This window comes from Protomyctophum parallelum (assembly GCF_964188405.1).
Source record: "Protomyctophum parallelum genome assembly, chromosome: 18".
NCBI classification, from domain to species: domain Eukaryota; kingdom Metazoa; phylum Chordata; class Actinopteri; order Myctophiformes; family Myctophidae; genus Protomyctophum; species Protomyctophum parallelum.
The window spans coordinates 25,437,068-25,458,738 of NC_139716.1; the positions used below are offsets into that span (position 1 = coordinate 25,437,068).

Consider the following 21,671-nt stretch of genomic DNA (forward strand, 5'->3'; position numbering starts at 1 on the left):
AACCAGTGCAATAAGTGTATATCTGAATAATTGTAACTGTATCAAAAGGCGTCAGTATTGATGCTTTTAAGTAAAAGTTGTGAGTACTTTTTCTCACCACTGTGGTGTTCTTTCTCCGCAGGGCCCAGGCTCATACATTATGAACTACTTCATGTACATCTACTGGGCGCTGTCCTTCGCCTTCCTGGCCGTGTGCCTGGTGAAGGTGTTTGCCCCGTACGCCTGCGGCTCGGGGATCCCCGAGGTAAGGTCCATGCAAGCACTCACCTTTCCTCTCCCATCCTGTCCTGTCCACTAGGCTATTTTACCCCTGTGTAAAATAATGGCTACTTGGCTGTCGCTGTCCATTTAATTTCCAGTGCGGGGTGGTTATTCCAGTTTGTGTGTGTGCGTGTGTGTGGTGGTTTCTGTTTCTCTCATGTACTCTTGATTTACAAAGGCTAAGTAGGGAAATAGGTTAATTGTCTAATCCGATCCCTGCTGGGCGCACCCTGTGTGTCTGAGGCAGCCTGGGCAGCATTCCATTTGGAGTTTGTGAGTTTGAACATACTGTAGATCCGAAGTCCCGTTAGTCTGAACATGCATTAAGGTTGGCGAACATGCACTGCTCCCGTGCTTGCGGTTATGTTTAGGTTAGGGTTAGAGAGAGGGATAGTAATTTCGGAACAATGAACCTTCTGACTAATGACATGGCGCCCAGGACGTTACGTCGTGTTGTAGTCATTGTTTTGTAGTCTGCGTGCCAGAACCCTCAATCTGGAACTTCCTTTCCCTCAAACCGGAAAGAAAGAAAAAGCGTGACTCGTTCTCTCGTAGCTTGCGGCTTTTATTGGGAAGGTATTATTCTTCCTGTTTGAGGGAAAGGAAGTTCCAGATTGAGGGTTCCGGACTGATGACTACAAAACAATGACTACAACATGACGTAACGATATCATCCGCTCCTGACACGGCAATTTAGTAACACAGACCAGGCTTTCCTCCGAGGTGGAAAGCCTGGTGATGCGAGGTTAGGCGGAGAGATTTGTAAATCTCTGCTTCAAAGCATCCGCTAAACGCCTCAATTGATTGTAAATACTCTCTCTCTCTTGCTCTCTCTGGGAAGCAATTGAATAGACCCGAATAGCTACCGTGGTGTATCACGCTTTGAACGACGGAATATTGACGTGATCATGTAGTCTATTATAATATTACACAATTCCTAGACAGTTTTTGTGTGTCTGTGTGTGTAATTATAGCATACTGTTTTGTAAAGATGAGATGAATGGTCCTGACTTGCAGTTTGTGTAAATAAGACTTACTAAGGTTTATTATTAAGCATATCATTCTATAATGATGGGTCGCAGTCATACTGTGTAATGTTTATACATTATGTGAGCAGACTGCCCACAACATGTCCCTGGTGAGCTGATCTCAAGATCCCACACACGCACAAAATATGTAACGGATCTAATTATGTGATTAAGATGTCACACGGACAGTCAGTCAGTCAGACAGACGGACAGACATGCTCGAAAATAGTATCTCTCATCTATGGCCTGGCAGAGATAAGATCATGACCCGAGGTTATTTTTCCACTTTGGCATGTTTTGGGCTAGATGCGTAGTTGTGCTCAGTCATGTGATAAAAGCACTATCTCTTTTTTCTGTTTCCGCTCTTACTCCGTTCTGTCTGTCTGGAGTACAGCCCAGTCTAAGGCCTCTTTTAGACGGGGACCATCTCCATATAACACGTCAAAGTCCCGTTGCGTTCTCATTTTTTCTTACCCTTTACACGAGAACGCACAAGTTATGATATAATGTGCTATTATGCTATACTGTCGCTAGGTGGCGATAACGGGCTGCCAAATAGACAGGTCACCCACGTACAAGAAGAAGACGCAAGCGGCGCAACACTGCTCTGGGCGCGCCACGGGATGATATATATTTATTAAATAAACGTTGCTGCCGCGGCTGCCGTCTATCACAACTTCACAAGGCTTTTTATTTACATCATGGTTTTACATTCAACATCGCTGATGAGCAGCACTTTGTAGGCGAGGAGGGAGGCTTGTTCAGGAACTCCATTATATCATAATGATATTGCTCTGCATCAATGTAATAAACATAGGCTATGCGCTGCCGCTGTGAGACAATTAACGTGAGCCATGATGTCATAAGTTTTGCGGATTCACCGTTTTGCCTGTTTATATGGAGACCATAGGAAACGGTGTTCTCAAAGATTTGCACTCTGGGAGGCGTTTTCACTTCGATGCGTTTTCACCTCCTGAGAACACCGTTCTCGTCTAAATGACAGCGCTAAACGGTACTTTATTTTGCAGTTTTTTATGAACACCATCCTCGTGTAAATAGCACCTTAGTCAGTCATTGCAACACAGCTTATTCATGAGTTTGCTGTGTAGAGTATTGATTTGTGTCCTGGTGTCGACTCAGCCTAAACGTGCCATCTATTGATTCTCTGCCAGGTCAGAGTGTCTGAATCTGTCCAGACTAATGCTGGATATGAAAATTATATATATTGATGATAATGGTTTCAAATGTATTCATTCCTGACAGCTCATATTATAAACTCCCAAAGTCATACAAGTTTTATTTATGTATTTCCCAAGCTCAATGAACAAAGGATCTCAGGCGCATTGAAATAGGCTGTATTGAAATAGGGTTTGGTCACAGTTTTTGGACAAGTGTGTAATTAGCCCTTCGCTAAGTCCCTCCCCAACCCGTTCTTGTTAGCAGTGAGGAGACATGGCGAGCTGTCCTTCTCCCCCATTGAGATGCTAAATGTTAAATGACGGGGATTTCTCCATATAAATAATGGATAATTTCAGTAGAAAGAGCTTCAAAATGTATTCTAAATCTAGTCAACCAGGCCTGCAGTAGGCTATGCACTGGGCAAATGTGCATGACATTATTTCAATAAACTAGAAATACGAGGAAATGACAGAGGGAGAAACAGTATCCAACAATCAACATTAACGACCGTCCGACAGGAGTTTTCATGCAATGCACAGTCAGACCACGTGATTAGTATTATTGCCATCACCCCGGTGGATGAGTCGTGTAACTTTCCCGACGTTAAGTTGTGTATGTGTTCAACAACACAGCCATGCAAAATAACACCGACAGCTATGAAGTTTGCCCAGCTTAGCAACGGTTGCTAAACTATAATGGATTGGCATTGGAAAATCGCTTTTTGGGGTGGGGGTTAGCAAAGGGCTAATTGCAGTCGCTGCATAAGTGTGGATAGCTATGTTGACGTTTTAGAAAAGTGTGAAATTGCAGTCTGAGTGTGGAGAGCCATTTTGAAGTGAGCATTCTGAGGCTTTTGGAACATGGCCGTATGTTGCCATGGGAACAGCAGTGTTGGAGAGGGATATGGAAGAGTCTTCCCCTTCTTCTACCTCCTACCAATCTCACCTCTGCCAATCCCTCCCTCCCTCCTTCCCTCCCTCCCTCCCTCCCTCCTTCCTTCCCTCCCCAGATCAAGACCATCCTGAGCGGGTTCATCATCCGGGGCTACCTGGGGAAGTGGACCCTGATGATAAAGACCATCACCCTGGTCCTGGCCGTGGCGTCGGGCCTCAGCCTGGGAAAGGAGGGCCCCCTGGTGCATGTGGCCTGCTGCTGTGGGAACATCTTCTCCTACCTCTTCCCCAAGTACAGCAAGAACGAAGCCAAGAAACGAGAGGTGAGAGGAAGGTTGCAGCCGACCACTAATTCGATATAAACCAGGGTGTCTTCAACAGGGCGTCTGGGTGTGATAGCATAATTGTGCATTTACATAGCGCTTTTATCCAAATGAGCCAGTGCCGCACAGGAAATGAGCCACTGCTGCGTGCGTGCATGCGTGCGTTGGCACACACACGCACGCACACCTCACCTGTGTTTTGGTGTTGATCTGTGCTGAGGTGCGTTTGTTTTGTCCACTCAGGTCCTCTCTGCGGCCTCAGCAGCCGGTGTGTCGGTGGCTTTCGGAGCCCCTATAGGAGGAGTGCTGTTCAGCTTGGAGGAGGTATGTAATATGTAAGCCTCTCCATGTGTCCACATCAACGGGACGACATATACAGGGTTCCCACGGAACTCATGAAATTCCTGGAAAAGTTTTGGAATTAGAAATAACGTTTTCCAGTACTGGAATTTTTTTTAGCGCTTTTCCAAGTGCTCAAAGCACTTTACAATGGTTCATTCATTCATACATTGGCGAAAAGTCGACGCCAGCGTCCTCACTTCCCACATTCACACACCAATGGTGGCGAGCTAGCACCGTCAACTCATTGGAGGCAATGTAGGGTTCAGTATCTTGCCCAAGGACACTTCGACATGTGGACAGGAGGAGGAGCCGGGATTCGAACCGCCGACCCAGGGATCATTGGACGACCTGCTCTACCTCCTGAGCCACAGCCGCCCAAATTAAATGGATCAAATGGAAGTTCCATTTGGTTCCATTCGTACACTACAGAGTAAAATTAACATTGATTTTACAATATAAATTGGGGGTCCCAGAGATAGAAATGCCATTAAATGGGGGGTCCGTAGACTAATGTACGTCAAACTGGGGGTCCTTGAAATTAAATGGGTTGAGAATCTCTGCTAGAGCTGTAAAAATCTTCTCTTATGGGGGTCCCTGGCATATCTTTTCAAATGGGGGTCCGCGGGGCTAATTAGTGTCAACTTAGGGGTCCTTGGCATGAAAAAGTGTTGGGAACCACTAGCACGGCACCGAGTGCCACGCTATGAGCTTGTAGGTCTGCTATTTATTTTTTATCGCGAAAAATGTAGTGCAAATCTTTGAATATAGTGTATATTCTTTTCAGAGCAGAACGTTTTTTTTTTTTTTTTTTTTGCGGCTTACACCTTTTATTGATTTTTGAAGGGACAGACAGTCGGCTGACAGGAAACGGGAGAGAGATGGGGGGATGACATGCAGTAAAGGCCGTGTCGGGTCCGGGAGTCGAACCCGCGGCACACTGCGACTGGATTACCAGTCCGGTGCCCAGACCGTTACGCTACGGCCTGGGCCGAGCAGAACGTTTTTAACTAAAATCTTTGCTTCTGGGGGGGTCCCTGGAACAACATATTTTCAGGTGGGGGTCCGCGGACAAATGCATATAATTTTTGGGGTCCTTGACATGAAATAGTATGAGAACCACTGACACAGAAACATAGGGTTTTTCAGAAAACTGTCAGGATTTAGAAGACATTTTGTAGAATCGTCCTCGGGTCTAAATGGGTTAAAACTCTGCAACCCCCTCCATCCTTCTCCTCTCTCCCGTCCGTCTCCAGGTGAGCTACTACTTCCCTCTGAAGACGCTGTGGCGGTCCTTCTTCGCCGCCCTGGTGGCGGCGTTCGTGCTGCGCTCCATCAACCCGTTCGGCAACAGCCGCCTGGTGCTGTTCTACGTGGAGTACCACACGCCCTGGTACCTGTTCGAGCTGCTGCCCTTCATCCTGCTGGGGGTGTTCGGGGGCCTGTGGGGCGCCTTCTTCATCAAGGCCAACATCGCCTGGTGCCGACGACGCAAGTCCACTCGCTTCGGTGAGGGAGACTTCCATTTTACACTGTCAAGAGTTCAATTATTGTTAAAGATCGGCATTACTTAAGTTAATTTACAAGAAGAATTGTTATTTTGATCAACGTTTGCCTGTTATCTCCTAATCGTACCAACATCAGTACAGCATGGAATTGCGTACAATCCGTACATGTTCTTTAGTTTTGGGTCTGCGAGGCTAAATGTCATCAAATGGTGCCAAATAAATAATGGACCTTGATATGAAAAGGGTTGAAAACCACTGGAGTAGGGTATATTGACACTAGATGGAGATCTCGCCTCAATCCCTCAACACCTGCTGGCAAATTGTTAGGTCACATATGGGATTTGTGGACTGTTGCATAACAGTCCACAGGCAAATACGGTTGTGTATATTACAGGAATACACTTACCAACTTACCAACAAACTCCTGTAAACTCCCGCAATGTACCATCACACCTGTATATTACTGTATATGCCTGCTGAACTTGAGGTTTACGGGAAAAATCTAGTGCCCATAATTGCCCGTTAACTCCTCTTTTCACGCAGTGTCAGAGCAGTTGTTTGAGCCTTATTATTCAGAGAATTCACAGAAAATCTACTGAAGATTTTCTGGGTGCAATTGAGCTCAGAAAATTTAAAATTACAAAAACATTTTTTATGTTACCTAACCAGACCTTTAAAGATGGAGTGCCACGATTTTTTTCCACCCTAGAACATGATCATCAGGTAGTATTATAATATAAGGAGGAAGAACTATTTCCAAAAAGTGTACAGTATTTGTTAAAATCATGCTTTTATGTGGACACAGTAATACCCACCAGTTCATTAAGTATGCCCGGTTTGCCTGGTGGGTGGTGATGGGTGGTGATCCACCTGAACTGAAGCCACACCCACAGCTGTAGTTGTATGATAAAGGGGGAGGGGTTAGGGGAGGGGCTGATAGTGCGATGGTGATGATTCACTGGCCCGTTCTGTCAAGGGTTCAGCCTCCAGGAAGAAACCCTAAATACAAAATTAATACACCATTGCACATAAAAAACTACTCCAGGGTGTCTAATGAAGTACCTCATGGAAAAATATAAAAATTGTGGCACTCCATCTTTAACTTTTTCTGATCCCATCTGCCTCCCCCCCACACACCCTCCCCCCCCAGGCAAGTACCCGGTTCTGGAGGTGATCCTGGTGGCCACCGTGACGGCGGTGGTGGCGTTCCCCAACCCGTACACCCGTCAGAACACCAGCGAGCTGATCAAGGAGCTGTTCACGGACTGCGGCCCGTTGGAGTCGTCCCAGCTGTGCCAGTACCGCAGCCAGATGAACGGCAGCAAGGCCTTCAGCGACACGCCCAACCGGCCCGCCGGGCCCGGCGTCTACTCCGCCATGTGGCAGCTCTGTCTGGCGCTCATCTTCAAGATCATCATGACCATCTTCACCTTCGGCCTCAAGGTGACGAAACCATGAGCTAATTTAAAACCCATTCTGGGTTCTGATCTACAAGCTCATAGAGCGGCACTGAGTGCCACGCTATGAGCTTGTAGGTCTGCTATTTTTGAAAAAATCGTTAAAATGTGGCGCAAATCATTGAATATAACAGTGAACATTTTAACTCATACCTTTGCTTCTGGGCGGGGGGTCCCTGGAACAACATTTGTCAGATGGGGGTCTGCGGCCAAATTCAGATAAATCTGCGGGTCCTTGACATGGAAAAAGCTGAGCACCACTTTTTTTTAGAATCGTCCTCAATTCTAAATGGGTTAAACTATGAAACTGTGATCTATTAACTATGACACTATGAACTCTGATCTATAAACTATGAAACTACGGTATGATCATCCTTATTTAAATCCAATGTTTCATTGCGCTGTGGGCTTAATGCTTTCTTTTCAAAAATATTTTTCTTTAGGTTTTATAACAGAAGCCCAAGGGCAAGTATGAAAGGATTACAGCCTTCAGTGGTCAAGTGTAGTCAGTTACATAATATGTAACTGACTACACTTGACCACTGAAGGCTGTTAGGAGCGGTCTAACCTATTCCTTATATTATAAGGAATAGGTTAGACCGCTCCTCAGTATCAGTGTCTCAGAGGTAAACAAACATATAAATCTCAGAGATCATAGGGCAGACATAATGAAAAGACTATGTTGTTGCGCAAAACATGCCAATTCAAGACAAAATAAAAAACATTTTCTCCCCTTCAAGTCCCAATTTAGTTAAAGCCAATTCCCCAGCCTTTTTTGGTATTTTTTGTTATAAAAACAATACAGTGAACATATAAATATACAGTAAGAAGGGTAAAGTGCTAGGCTGAGGCAAAAAGGCCCAAGGGGCTTATACGATGTAAAACACAATGAAACATTGTACAAGAAATTCAGAATATCCAGAATACATGATTGCAGTATATAAAACAAGAACAAAACAAATGACAAAAAAAACATGATTTTGATTAGAATACTTGGTTATCTACAGTACATGATTAGAGAAAAGAAGAGATGATACAAAGAAATATAATATATAAGTGATCTGGTCTTGTGGGCTCAATGCTAATAAACTTCTATTTATTTTCGAAAACCTTCTATGACAGTCTAAATGACCACAGTATCAACCCCCTGGTCAGGTTCCGGCGGGCCTGTTCATCCCCAGCATGGCCATCGGGGCCATAGCGGGCCGCATCGTGGGCATCGCCGTGGAGCAGCTGGCCTACTACCACCACGACTGGTTCCTGTTCAGGGAGTGGTGCGAGGTGGGAGCGGACTGCATCACCCCGGGCCTCTACGCCATGGTGGGGGCGGCCGCGTGTCTGGGTGAGACCAGCCGAACATATTCTACTATTAATGATATGCCATGGTGGGGTATTGATCAAATTAACCCATTCTGACCGGAGATCAGATTCACACAAGGTTTCCACTGGACACACACTGGTCTGATTAACCCATTCTGACCTGAGATCAGATTCTAAAAATGTCAGTCGTTCTTCGATAAAAAAAAAAATAGCAGACCTACAAGCTCGTATCGCGCCACTCGGTGGCGCGATATGAGCTTGTAGATCTGCTATTTTTTCAATAGCTAAAGCATAACATGATGCCAACACCAAAATGGGTGCCCGGTCAGAATGGGTTAAGACATCTAGAAGAGGGGGTGATTTAGACACTAAACTCCTCCAAACTGAATCTAGATGGATTTTTTATTTAAAGTCTGTCAATCCAGGTGGCTTAAATGAAGATCTCTCCCTCCAGTGCTACCTATAAAGTAAAAAGTTATATTCAAAAAGTGATTATATAAGTCTGTCAACATGTGATGTATGTAATATTCTTGTTTCCTATATAACTGTGATTTTGTATATCCTTTCTTTAATGTCCACGCCCACAATCAGGTGATGTCACCAATTAGTAATTTTCAGAACCTGAGCTGTATTGTTTTGGAGTTGTTTAAAAGTAAGTTCTTTGTCTGTGAAAAACCATAGCACTGACGAAGGTCTGAGGACCGAAACGTTTGCTTTTTAATTGCACCATGAGCACAGAGCACCATGAGCACAGCATGATAAAATAAAAGAAAATCAGTCTAAGGACTTTTACTTCTTTTTCTATACGGTGAGCGAGTCTTTTCCAGTCAAAGTTTTCCTTATGTTTTTGAGAACACCGCTACCGTAGTTACGTTTGAAGAGAAAAAAAGGACGAAGAAAGAAAGAAACAGTTTTCTCAGTGCTATGGTGGGGACGGCCGCATGTCTGGGTGAGACCAGTTGAACATATTCTACTATTAACACATTCACACTGCATCACCCCGGGCCTCTACGCCATGGTGGGGGCGGCCGCATGTCTGGGTGAGACCAGCCAAACTACTAATAGTATTCTACTATTAAAACACATTCTGGGCGGGAACCCCTTTTGGTGTTTTAAAGCATTATGTTATGCTTTAGCTATTGAAATATAGCAGATCTACAAGCTGCGCTACGAGATCTACATGCCGCGCTACGAGCTTGTAGATCTGCTATTCTTTGAAAAATGGTGTAAATGTGCCGCAAATCTTTGAATATATTCTTTCAGAGTGAACGTTTTTAAGTCAAATCTTTGCTTCTGGGGGGTCCCTGCATATTTTCAGATGGGGGTCGGCAATACATGAAAATGTATTGAGAAAATGTATTGGTCGGGTCTTTGACAAAAATGGGCTAATAATGGGTTTAAAAAATAACATCTTTCCTCTGCCCAGGCGGCGTGACCCGCATGACCGTCTCCCTGGTGGTCATCGTGTTCGAGCTGACCGGCGGCCTGGAGTACATCGTGCCCCTCATGGCGGCCGTCATGACCAGCAAGTGGGTGGGCGACGCCTTCGGCCGCGAGGGCATCTACGAGGCGCACATCCGCCTCAACGGCTACCCCTTCCTGGACGCCAAGGAGGAGTTCACGCACACCACCACGGCGCGCGACGTGATGCGGCCGCGGCAGAGCGACCCGCCGCTCGCCGTGCTCACGCAGGACGACCTGACCGTGGAGGACCTGCAGGCGGTCATCGGAGACAACAGCTTCAATGGCTTCCCCGTCATCGTGTCCAAGGAGTCCCAGAGGCTGGTGGGCTTCGCGCTGCGCAGGGACATCACCATCGCCATAGGTGGGATGCTTTGTTTTTGGGAACCCCTTTTGGTGTTTTAACCCATTTTGGGGCGGGAACCCCTTTTGGTGTTTCAAGCATTCTGTTATACTTTAGCTATTGAAAAATAGCAGATCTACAAGCTCATAGTAGCTATGAACTTGTAGGTCTGCTATTTTTGAAAAATCGTGAAAATGTGGCGCAAATCTTTGAATATATATATTCTTTCAGAGCGAACGTTTTTAACTCAAATCTTTGCTTCTGGGGGTTGTCCCTGGAACAACATATTTTCAGATAGGGGTCGGCGGCCAATTACATATATTTTTGACATGAAATTGTTTGAGAATGACTGACATGGAAACATAGATTTTTCAGAAAACTGTCAGGATTTAGAAGGTATTTGTAGAATCGTCCTCAGGTCTACATGCATATGTTTATTGATTTTTCATTACAACATAGTATTTTCAAAGCAATTATTCACATATTCCTTACACCCACATGGCAGCACAAGCACTAAACAAAATCTTCAAATAAACATCAGGGGAAAAATACAGTTAAACAAACAAACAAATTCACAATAACAGTAACTTACCCCCACCCTACAGCTGACTACTCCAATTAACCACTATACATCCAAAGCCATATGTGAGGCTTTTGATTGATTGATACTTTCTGACAATACTTTATTGGCAGAAATGTAAACGGTACAGAGCACGGTCAAACACACGTCCAAAGGGATCACCGAAAAGAAAGTCCTTTGTGGTCTTGTTTCCATCCTCCTGGGTATTCAATTCATAATCATGAAATTTCAGCAAAATTCAAATCCTCATAAAAAGGATAAAAAAATCTCTTGACTAAGGGAGGAGCAATCATTTCCTCTCCCTTTGGCACGCTGGAAGTTGGATTTTCAGGCCTGATTTTAAAGGACGCCAGTGATTGTTTTTAAGGAGGGAGTCGGGGCATTCCACCACTTGGTTGGCAGTGCTGTAGAAGGAGAATTGACCCATGTTTGTTTTGAAAGTGGGTGGTAGCAGTTCGTTGTTCTCGCTTCCTCTTGTATTGTGGCAGTGAATACTAGTGAATGTGCTCTATTTCTATTTCCAAGGCCATACCAGGTGACTTGGCATGGCCTTCTCTGCCTCCATATTAAGGCATGGCACCGTTTCTGCTGACTGCAATCTCTGTGTCAGCAATGTGGCCTTGTTTGTCCCCATAAACGACTTAAGTGGATTAAAGTGTAACTTGAACAAATAACTTCCCCTGATAATCATGTCCTCCCTCTGTCTCTTTCTTTGTCCTCTTTTATTTTCCGTTCGTCTCACTTGTTTCTCACAAATGTCTCTTTATCTCTCTCTCTCTCTCTTTCCCCGTCGTCTGTCCTCTTCTGTTTCTCTTTCTGTCCGTCCGTCTGTAACATTGTTTCATTGTTTAATCCAATTTGGGCGGGAACCCCTTTTGGTGTTAGCACTAGGTTATGCTTTAGCTATTGAAAAATGGCAGACCTACAAGCTCATAGCGCGCCACCGAGTGGCGCGCTACGAGCTTGTAGGTCTGCTATTTTTTTTAAATCGAAGAACCTCTGTCATAGAAACGTAGCTTTTTCAGAAAACTGTCAGGATATGGAAGACATTTTTAGAATCTGATCTCAGGTCAAAATGGGTTAATGTACTGTCTATGCTGCAACCCAATTTGCCCTTCGGGGACACTAAATAAACTTGAACCTTGAACAGAGAACGCCCGTCGTAAGCAGGAGGGCATCATGCTGAACTCCAGGGTGTACTTCACCCAGCACGCTCCCACCCTGCCGGCCGACAGCCCGCGGCCCCTCAAGCTGCGCTCCATCCTGGACATGAGCCCGTTCACGGTCACCGACCACACCCCCATGGAGATCGTGGTGGACATCTTCAGGAAGATGGGCCTCCGCCAGTGTCTGGTCACTCACAACGGGTGAGTAAGGAGACTGGAACGGAACGGGGGGAAAAGAAAGTACGGTATGCGTGTGTGTACATTTGTAGAAACCAAAAACGGATTGCCGGATTGGGGCAGGAAAGAAGTATCACTGAGTGAAAGAGAAGGCAACTGTCTGGAAGCTTCCCCTCCAGTTCTCCTTTCTTTCATTGACACTTTAAAGGGGGCAACAGTGAACAGACAGACGTGTGTGTGTGTGCACGTGCGTGCGTGCGTGTGTGCGTGCGCACGCCCACGCACACACCATTGTATTGCATGGCCCCTGTAACCTGCATGTTCTGTGGCCCTAGCCGGAGTTATACTTTTGATTGCGTGCCGATTTTGTGCACCCACAACAATAGCAGATCTACAAGACCGTCAGATCAGCTATGTGTGTGTGTGTGTGGTGCGCGACACAGAAGGCGCAACTAAGTATAAACCATCCTTAACTGTCCTGACCTGACGACAGGTATTTTAACAAATTAACTCACACAAGGCAACTTTCTTCTTAAGGAAGAAGGAAGCCTGTGTATCTCTGCTCCCAAAACAAGAAGGGAAATGGAATTTGCGTTATGGGGGAAGACAGTTTATAAGTTATTGACACCACAGCCACGTTGGCAGCAAAGTGGTAACTAGGTGCAGTTTCCCAATGACTGCCCATTCATCCAAACAGAAAAAGTCCTATCTGATTGTATTAAATGACATCACACTCGCCAACATTGCAGCTGTACGGAAAGCTTGAATTATCCTCTTTCTACCTGCAAAGTGTTTTTTTCATAAACATCCACCGTAGACATGTTATGAGCTATACTTCCTGTCAAGAAATTCCTCGCAAATGACTTATTATAAGGTCAATTCAGTGTGATTTCTCATATGATTAATAGGAGAACAATAGCAATGTTCATGGTAATGATAGCAGTTCTTCTTTCGCCATCAGGTAGGGAGCCACCTGCTGGGGAGATGTATTAATTACAGGACAAATTGTTTACAGCATTTAATTAGGCCCTGACAAAGCAATTTACAATTTAGGCATTTAGCAGATCAAAAAGCATGGCAATACATCACATACATAAATAGTAGTTATCTTGAAACATGCGTAAGCTAAGAACGTAACAGTGGAATATCTATGCAATGAAACTATACATATAAACTATACATACTATACTATACTGTACATATACTATAAAGTGCTATGACTACATAAAAATGCAATTCTAGTGCTGTCTACGTAACATGCTATAAGTCTGTATAAAATGCTATCTAAGTCTACAAAAAGGGCTATCTAAGGGGAGAGGCGATATATGAAAAGAGTAGAGTAGTGTAGGGTCCGAGGTCTCATATACAGTAGCAGCAGCATATTGTTTTTATTCATTTTCATTTTACTTTCTTTTGAATCCTTGTTCATTAACCCACATTTTATTTTTTATTATATTTTTAGATTTTTGATAATGGTGACGTATCAATTGATACGTCAATTGATACTGAATCCATTAGATTCAGTTAACCCATTTTGGGCGGGAACCCCTTGTGGTGTTTTAAGCATTAGGTTATACTTTAGCTATTGAAAAATAGCAATTCTACAAGCTGAACTTGTAGGTCTGCTATTTTTTAAAAATCGTTGTAAAATATTGTTAGAGAACATTTTAACTCAAATCATTGCTTCTGGGGCGTCCCTGGAACAACATATATTCAGATCATGGGCGGAGGCATATTATATATTTTTGGGGTCCTTGACATGAAATATTGAGCACCACTGTTACAGGTTAAAGGTTTTTCAGAAGTTACTTTATATTTCAGAAACAACTTCAACTCTCACTCCAACAAATACTAGTGTCCCAATTCCAGACAGCACCTCACAATTCCACTTTTATTAACAGTTTTATTACGTTGCTATTATGTTGACTGCCTTTTATGTTGTCTATAGTGTTTTACGTTTAAGTTATTTTATTTGTGTTTTGTTATCCCTGTTATGTATGCTTTGTGCTGCTGCTGTCTCGTCTCTCTCTCTCTCTCTCTCTCTCTCTCTCTCTCTCTCTCTCTCTCTCTCTCTCTCTCTCTCTCTCTCTCTCTCTCTCTTCCCCCCCCCCCCCCCTGACTCTGGGCACACCTAAGCTTCCATGCACGGCCAAAAGAAGCTGTCTGCCGGCGTCTCTTCCGGGTTTTTAGACAGCTGGTGGATGGAAATTAAGCTCTACCCACACGGCAGAATGCTGCTGCGGCAAGCTTTTCCAGGAATCTGGCCGACGTGGCAGACGGAGCTTAATTTCCATCCACCAGCAGTGTAAAAAACCCGGAAGAGACACCGGCAGACAGCTTCTTTTGTCAATACATGGAATGTTAGGTGTGCTTATACTGAGTGTCTACCTTTCTCTCTCTCTCTCTCTCTCCCTCTGTCTATCTCTCTCTCTCTCTGTTGTAATTGTTGTTGTGGGGGCTGTTGCCTAGTAACGGGTGTGTGTTGCAGGATTGTTTTGGGCATCATCACAAAGAAGAATATTTTAGAACATCTGGAGGAACTCAAGGAACACACGGAGCCCCTGGTGACTAGCCACGCCCCCTCCTCCCTCTTTTAACCCCTCCCCCTTCCCCCCTCCACACACACATACACCTGTTCTCTTAGGCTCCACCTCTTAGGAAGGGATGCATGAAACTTTGTGATGTGGCGTGTATATAATATAAAGTGCTGACAGTTCCCGGTGCTTTACCTATTTTAAAAGAAGAGCCACCATCATCTTCTCTCTCTATCCCTCCTCCTCCTCCCGTCCCGTCGTTCCTGTCACTTAACTTTTAAGCACTTCTTTTCACTTGTGGGGTTTGGTGGTTTTGGTGTGGACTTCCTTCTAACAGAGATGTTCATAGCGGTAGCAACGAAAACAAATGCGTAGAACTAGATCATCTCTTGGCATCCATTTCCATTTGCTAAGCAGCTATACATACTTGTTACAGTGTTAGTGAGTGAACGTAGTGTACACTACAGTACATTTTTCCCTAGCTTGGTATATATATGGGTCCTGTAATAGAGTGTCGCAGTCCTGCCCCCTTTTAGAACGACGAGCGGCCCGTTCATTTTTCCCATAGACGTTTCAAAATGTATTTATTTAAAGAGCCAAACTCTGCTCCTGACAAATCATGACAACAACCAAAACAAATTGGGCCAAACAAATACTCAGAAAGAAGAAAAACTCTACCCTTTTTGTTCTTCTTTCTAATCATTTGTTCGGCCCAAAACATTGTCATGATTTGTCAGGAGCCGAGTTGACTTTCTGAAACGTCTATGGGGAAATTCTCTTCCGTGCCTCTCGTCTGGGGGGGCGGGACTGCGATGCTCTATGGAGGACCTCTTAATGGGAACTGTCACAAACATAGAGAACGTTGCTAGTTTTCCTGACTCTAGCTGTGTTGCCGGCCGGCCCATGCTCATTCAGCTTCTACTTCCAGTAGTTCCTGCTTGGTAGTGTGTGAGCTGAGCTGTGTAACAAGCATGTCCTGTTATACCCACTTGCACCCTATATATATACCAGTGGTTCTCTAAAACGGGGCCATTTAGATCCATTTGTATACGGTTAGGGTTAACCCCTGTTTGGTGCATTATATATTATAAAATTATAACATTATAAAATAGCAGATCTACAAGCTCATAGCGTGACACAGAGTGGCGCGCTACGAGCTTGTAGGTCTGCTATTTTTGAAAAATCGAATAACGACTGACAGAAACATATCTTTTTCAGAAATCTCATTTTCAAACAGACATTTTTAGAATCTGATCTGACCTTTACATTTAAAAAGTGCGAGAACCATTGCTATATACAGTACTTCATTGTGTGGAGATTCTGAATAGTGAAAATAGCCGTCTACACGCTTGTACTGTAGTTCTGGTATTTTCGCTGTTGTTTTGTTAATCCTTGCCTATTTCTGACAACATAGCGAGATGGCCAAAAGAGGGACGTACGCCCGGGTTAAAGTGGTTAAAGAACCGTACCGGCATCACTACATGTTTTGGTCGATATACCTGGGCCATATAACGTACAGAAAACGCTTCAGCATGTTCTTCTCTGTAAAGGGGATATTTTGTTTTACCTGCTTTTAAGATTTTCTCTTTAGTCATTAAATCGTTACCAAATTAACCTGAATAAATTCAGTCACGGTGCAGAGACAGGTCCACTTAAAGGGTTAGTTCCCAATTTTGGACATAAAGCTGCCTGTAGTAAATACTTGCCATTAACACTTTTTTATTAGCACTCCAAGAGAACCGGGAGGTGAAATCTTCCATTACTACCTCGCGCTAATAAGTCTGATCTCTCTTTAGAAGCGTTGATATTCTAATTCTAAGCGAGATGCTGAATGGAGAGACATCTTTTTCCTTAATGCAAGAACAATGGCTTCTATTTCAGCCTGCTGCCTTTCCAGGAAGAGAAAGGCATTAGTTTCAATTGGCTAGGAGGAATCCCCATTGATGAAGTCTTATCTCCATATTTTCATTTTTCTGTGTTTTCATAAATTAATACCATGCCTCGTCATACTACAATGTCACAAAAGTAGCTAAATTAACCCGTCTACAAGCTGGAAAAGTTATGAATGGACATTGACATGTAGTGATGCTTTTATGGTTCTTCAGGATTGAATTGGCAGAAGACATTAAAATAGCATTTTATAGTTAATACACAATACAGTAGCTGTCATTTCATTCCCCCATCCCTAGAAGGCCATCTTTTCATAATGAATGTTTTTATTGTGTGTGTTTGTGTGATCTATGTGTGTGTGTGTGATCTTTGAGTCATGTTTAAGATTTATTATCGCATCATTCTACATACAGTCAAGTAGTCACCCCCCCCCCCCCCCCCTACTCATCACACACACACACGCACACACCATAAGACAGCCATCTCTTTTGGGAAACGTTATCTACCACAGTTAACAACTGCTTTTTCCTTTTTCTTAACCACCCCCCCCCCCCCCTCGGGTCTGCACAGGTGGATGACATCTGACCGTGACTCGTAGCCTCCGTGACCCAAACGACCACTTGGCGAGTAGCTAGCCGCCTCTGGGAAGCAGATCACTGCTTGTTCATATTCCTAAGGGGTGTGGATTGATTATTTTTAGGGGTGCAACATTTTTAATCAAACTAATTGATCCAATTGATTATAGAAAATAATCAATCATTAATATAGTATCCCTAGGCGAAGATTTTTTGAAAAATAGTGAAAATAGCCGATCTACATGCTCACCTCGCGTGGCGTCGCGATGTGTCGATCGCCTGTTGTCACTGTTTTTTTTTAATGACACCTATGCAATAGGGCTTGAGTATAGCGTCATTGATCTCTAAAACAAATCAATGTTTAAAAAGCACACTTATCTAATCGAATAAAAAAAGTAAGCGATCGAGTGATCGCCAAGAAAATAATGGATAGTTGCAGCCCTAATTATTTTCTGGAGGGGAACGAGGGAGGGAGCGAGGGAGAAGAGATTGAGAGGAGGTTCCCAACCACTGGTACCACTAGTGGTACTTGAGGCCCCTCTGCTGGTACACAGAGGAATGAAATATATATAATATATATTACTACAGGTAGTTCTTCTGACCAAGCAATTGGTTGAAATCGGCTCTCCAGACGTGCTGAAATGGGCATGACAGCACACCTAGCCGTTAATGGAAGATTTGAGAGCGGATTAACAATCGCATTAGAAATATCATCTGTTGTGCTGATTTAGATTGAGTTTTGTCATTACAGGAATGTAACAAAAAGGGCAGGTATATACGCTCCTGTATTTTAACTAACTAAATTAATAATAAATGCTATTTATTGTTATGGTGGTACATGGAGAGCCGAATCTTTTCTTAGGTGGTATAAAAGTATAAAAAAAGTTGGGAACCAATGATTTTCGAGGGATATGTTGGATTGCCCCGTGCAGTATCCCTCCACTCTTCCTCCTCCTCCAAGCCTCCCCGTGGTACTAGGAGGGGTGTGTAGTGTTACGATGAGCCCTGTGGTGTGATTGATGCTATAGTAATAGTATAGTAGTGGTTCTAGTGAGCTAGCTGTTGAAGGTGTGGGTTATACTTGGTCGCGCGTGGTTTTTTTTGCACGCCAGAATTTATAGCCGAACTACAAGCGCACAGCGTGTTGCGCTGCTAACTTGTAGGCTGGCTGGGTTTTCAGCCGCGCAACCAAGAATAATTGAGCCGTAATATTATTGTGACCAAGCCAATCCCCCCCCCCCCCCCCCCCCCCCCCGTACTCCTCCATGTTGTCACCCCCACCCTATAGACTGAGTCCACTCCTCACCCCACTTCCAACAGAACCCCCAGACCTCTCTGATATGAATTGGTCCAGTCTTAAGGCTCATTCATAGTCTGGATTTTCGGTGGTGAGGTGACCACCGCTCCGGTGGTGAGGTGACCACTGGAGCTGAAATAACGTTGAGCGGTGGTGAGTAAAAACAGAGAGAAGGGCTGGAGCTGTGGCGGTGGTTTGCTCTTCACCGCAGCTCGTGACGTCATGTTGTAGTTCGGTGGTCACCTCACCACAAAAAATCTAGACTATGAATAACGCTTAAGCCTGGTGTCCCAAATGCAGTGTTACGGTCACTTGCTGGTTTATAGTTAGAAGAATATGTACCTAGGGCTAATTTGCCTTTGGGAGATTCTGCTTTGCTCCACTTAGCATATTTAATTTCTCCTGCTGCTCAGTAGTTCTATAGCAATAAATCAAAGCTCCACTCCTAACAGGTCATAGCCTCCCAGAGGCCATCTCAACTCAGACCTGGGTTTAAATGCTACTTATATTTTATTGTACTTGATCTGCTAAAAATAGTTCAAATACAGTTGAATACAGTTGTACAGTAATAAGCTTCCTCTGGGCACCAGACAAGTATCTTATCTACCTCATAATAATAGCACAACTGAACTATACATTCAAAAGCTTGGTTGTTATATATATATATATTTAGCACATATTTTCTGTTCATGCAATTAGAGGGTATGCACGTGACATCATCATACCCAGAAGTTATGCGGGAATGCCTACTGAGTGTCAAAAAACTACTTTTCTGGCCTTGATAGCCCATATATCCAAACAGAAAAGTCAATCTGATTGCAGTAAATTGTGTTAAACGACATTAAATTCACTTTGCCACTCGGTTTTCCAATCTATTTCCCATTCACTTTATGCATATGCATACCCTCTATTAGAAATTGTAGAATATTGCTACATCAGGAATTAAATTGTTTGTTTTCATTTCAGAAACACCCACTAAAGTTGAAAGTAGTAGAGATCTGTTTAAAAAAAATATGACAAATGCAGAATGACCATTTTAGGCCCAAATATTGGGATTTTGTCACACAAATATAGAACTGTAGAAAATGTAGAACTGAGTGCATACCGAATACAGAGGCAAATTCTATACGCAAATATATATTTTAATCTTTATTTTGCATTAGTAAAAACTACAAAAGCTTTGGGTGTGCCTAGACACAAATCGTCTGAAAACCGCTGTGAGCTGGTTTCAAACTTGAAACTTGAACTAAATGAAAAGGAAAAGTTAAGTCAGTCTGGCCGCCTGGTGACCCTGGTTTACATAGATGAAGCTATTTGGAGCCGAGGTCTGCATTGTTCTGTTCCTGTAGCCAACCACCTCTCCTGACCACTACCACATCTTCCTGCTCAGACACACCTTTCTCTCCAAGGTCTTGATATGCTTCTCTTCACCTGATCTTAAAGGACCTTACCGGCATCACCACCTGTCATTGTATATTCACAACTTTGACCATGTGTCGTAGATAAATCTAGAACATTCTATCTCACGTTAAGCTAGGCTCACATAATCGGGGAGATTTGGGGGTCAGAAACCGATTATCTCTGCCCAGATGATGCTGTAGTTTGAGGGGGTTTCACAGATCCAATCTGAAACCTAACAACCTGCTCACAGATGTTTGATATGTATCTGGGATGATCGCACGCAAGCACAACAGCTGAGAGTGTGGAACAGACAGACGAATCTAGGACGCATGTGAAGAAAAGGAATTCCTATTCCTATGCCAGAACGTTTTCTCACACCTTTTCATCATGATGAGTAAAGGCCAAATATGACGTAATATTGCAGTCTAAAGACGAAGGACCTGTATGTTATGTGGTCAAAGTTGTGATTAGGTGATGCCGATATGGTCCTTTTTAAAACTGTTTGTGGCGGAATTCAAGTGCGCTGATACTTGCTGATTACTATGGTCATAGTAAGGTGGCCATTTTCCTGACACCTCCTTGCGGAAATCAAAAGGTGTTGAGTAAGCCTGTGGTGCTCTTGAATCAGCCTGAATATTGAGCCCAGTCAGACCTATTGTCTGCTGTTTCGTGAAGAAGTATTCTGTACATGGAGGACAAGGGAGTAGCTTATTTTAAAATGGAGTGTCTGACAAATTGGCAAACAACACACTAGATTGCCGGACGTTAACCTATTATTCTTCCGGTTTGAGAGAAAGGAAGTTTTAGATGACTACAAAACAATGACTACAACTACAACATGATGTAACGATATCGTCCGCTCCTGACCGGATCATAAACCCGAAAAGGAATGCTGCCCAGGCTAGATTGACGTCAGTCACAGTTTTCTAGAAGCGAAAATGATAGTTACATAACGGTAACTGGCGTCCTACGCTTGTATGAGTGTCTGATCACAGGCTTTGTTTGCTAATGGTGCTTGAACGTCACATTGTGTACATAAAGATGTGTTGTCCATATTTGGAGCGAAGCCTGTGCGAAATGAAACAAAAGAAGCTTGAACAGTTGTCTAATAATGTACAGTAATGACTCAACACAAACCCAGGTCTGTACACCCGCAGGCAGGCAGGCATGTAAACATACCCACACTGCCCTCCTGTCTTCACAATGGGAAGATTGCTTTAATCTTTCATTTGATTGAATTGAATTATATTATTTGGATGATGCCATGAGTTATGAACATCTTTCAAAAACAAACAAGAAAATGATTTGATTCGATTTGGATCGCCGTACACCTGAGCCTTCTCTTTGCAGTCAGGAAGGGTGTCCTGCTCACACTGCCAGTGTGTCCTGCTGACTGGCTGGGATGTGAAACAGAAACGGGGTAAAAAAAAAAAGACAGGAAAACAAAAAAATAAATGGGGTGTCGAGTCATGCAGCCAGAAAAAAGTCCTATTCTTGAACGTTTCGTAAACGACATTGTCTCCTCACTTGTCCTCTCAAGACAATGAATGCCACGAGAAGCAAGTATTATGTCTCCTCCTTTTCCCCACTCCTCCCAAGGTTCTGTGTTCACACTGCTTCCTGTTCACCACTTCCTGTTTCCTGTAGGAATCCAGTTCACTCCGCTGCTCAGCACCAACCAGGCTTCTGGACCACTCTCCCTTTTTTTTATAAACGAGAACCGCCACAGCGAGACGTCTCAAATGGCACCCTGCTCCCCGCGGCCGGCGTAGAGTGCACAAAAAAACCGAGCATATTCATATTCATATTCCGAATCTGCCGATGCGGTCAGTGGCGGGGTGCCATTTTGAATGTCATCACATTCACTCACCACTCCTCCTCCTGCTGCAGTATACTCACCACCTATTCTTTCCACCGGCTGTAGTTCTTCAGGAACTCA

At 43.8% G+C, this 21,671-nt stretch overlaps 1 protein-coding gene across 6 annotated transcripts in view; it reads left to right on the plus strand.

Annotated features, from left to right (window-relative positions):
• Window positions 1-21,671, plus strand: part of clcn3 (chloride channel 3) — a 69,147-nt gene that overhangs the window by 43,555 nt on the left and 3,921 nt on the right. For 3 of the 6 annotated variants that reach the window (XM_083789073.1, XM_083789071.1, XM_083789072.1), the window contains 9 exons: window positions 122-244; window positions 3,478-3,684; window positions 3,928-4,008; window positions 5,280-5,532; window positions 6,682-6,974; window positions 8,144-8,330; window positions 9,735-10,133; window positions 11,843-12,059; window positions 14,524-14,599. In XM_083789073.1, coding sequence (XP_083645199.1) covers window positions 122-244; window positions 3,478-3,684; window positions 3,928-4,008; window positions 5,280-5,532; window positions 6,682-6,974; window positions 8,144-8,330; window positions 9,735-10,133; window positions 11,843-12,059; window positions 14,524-14,599 — 1,836 coding nt within the window. Of the gene's footprint in view, window positions 1-121; window positions 245-3,477; window positions 3,685-3,927; window positions 4,009-5,279; window positions 5,533-6,681; window positions 6,975-8,143; window positions 8,331-9,734; window positions 10,134-11,842; window positions 12,060-14,523; window positions 14,600-17,029; window positions 17,083-21,671 lie in introns of all 6 variants that reach the window. The other 3 variants (XM_083789074.1, XM_083789076.1, XM_083789075.1) reach the window with 2 other exon arrangements.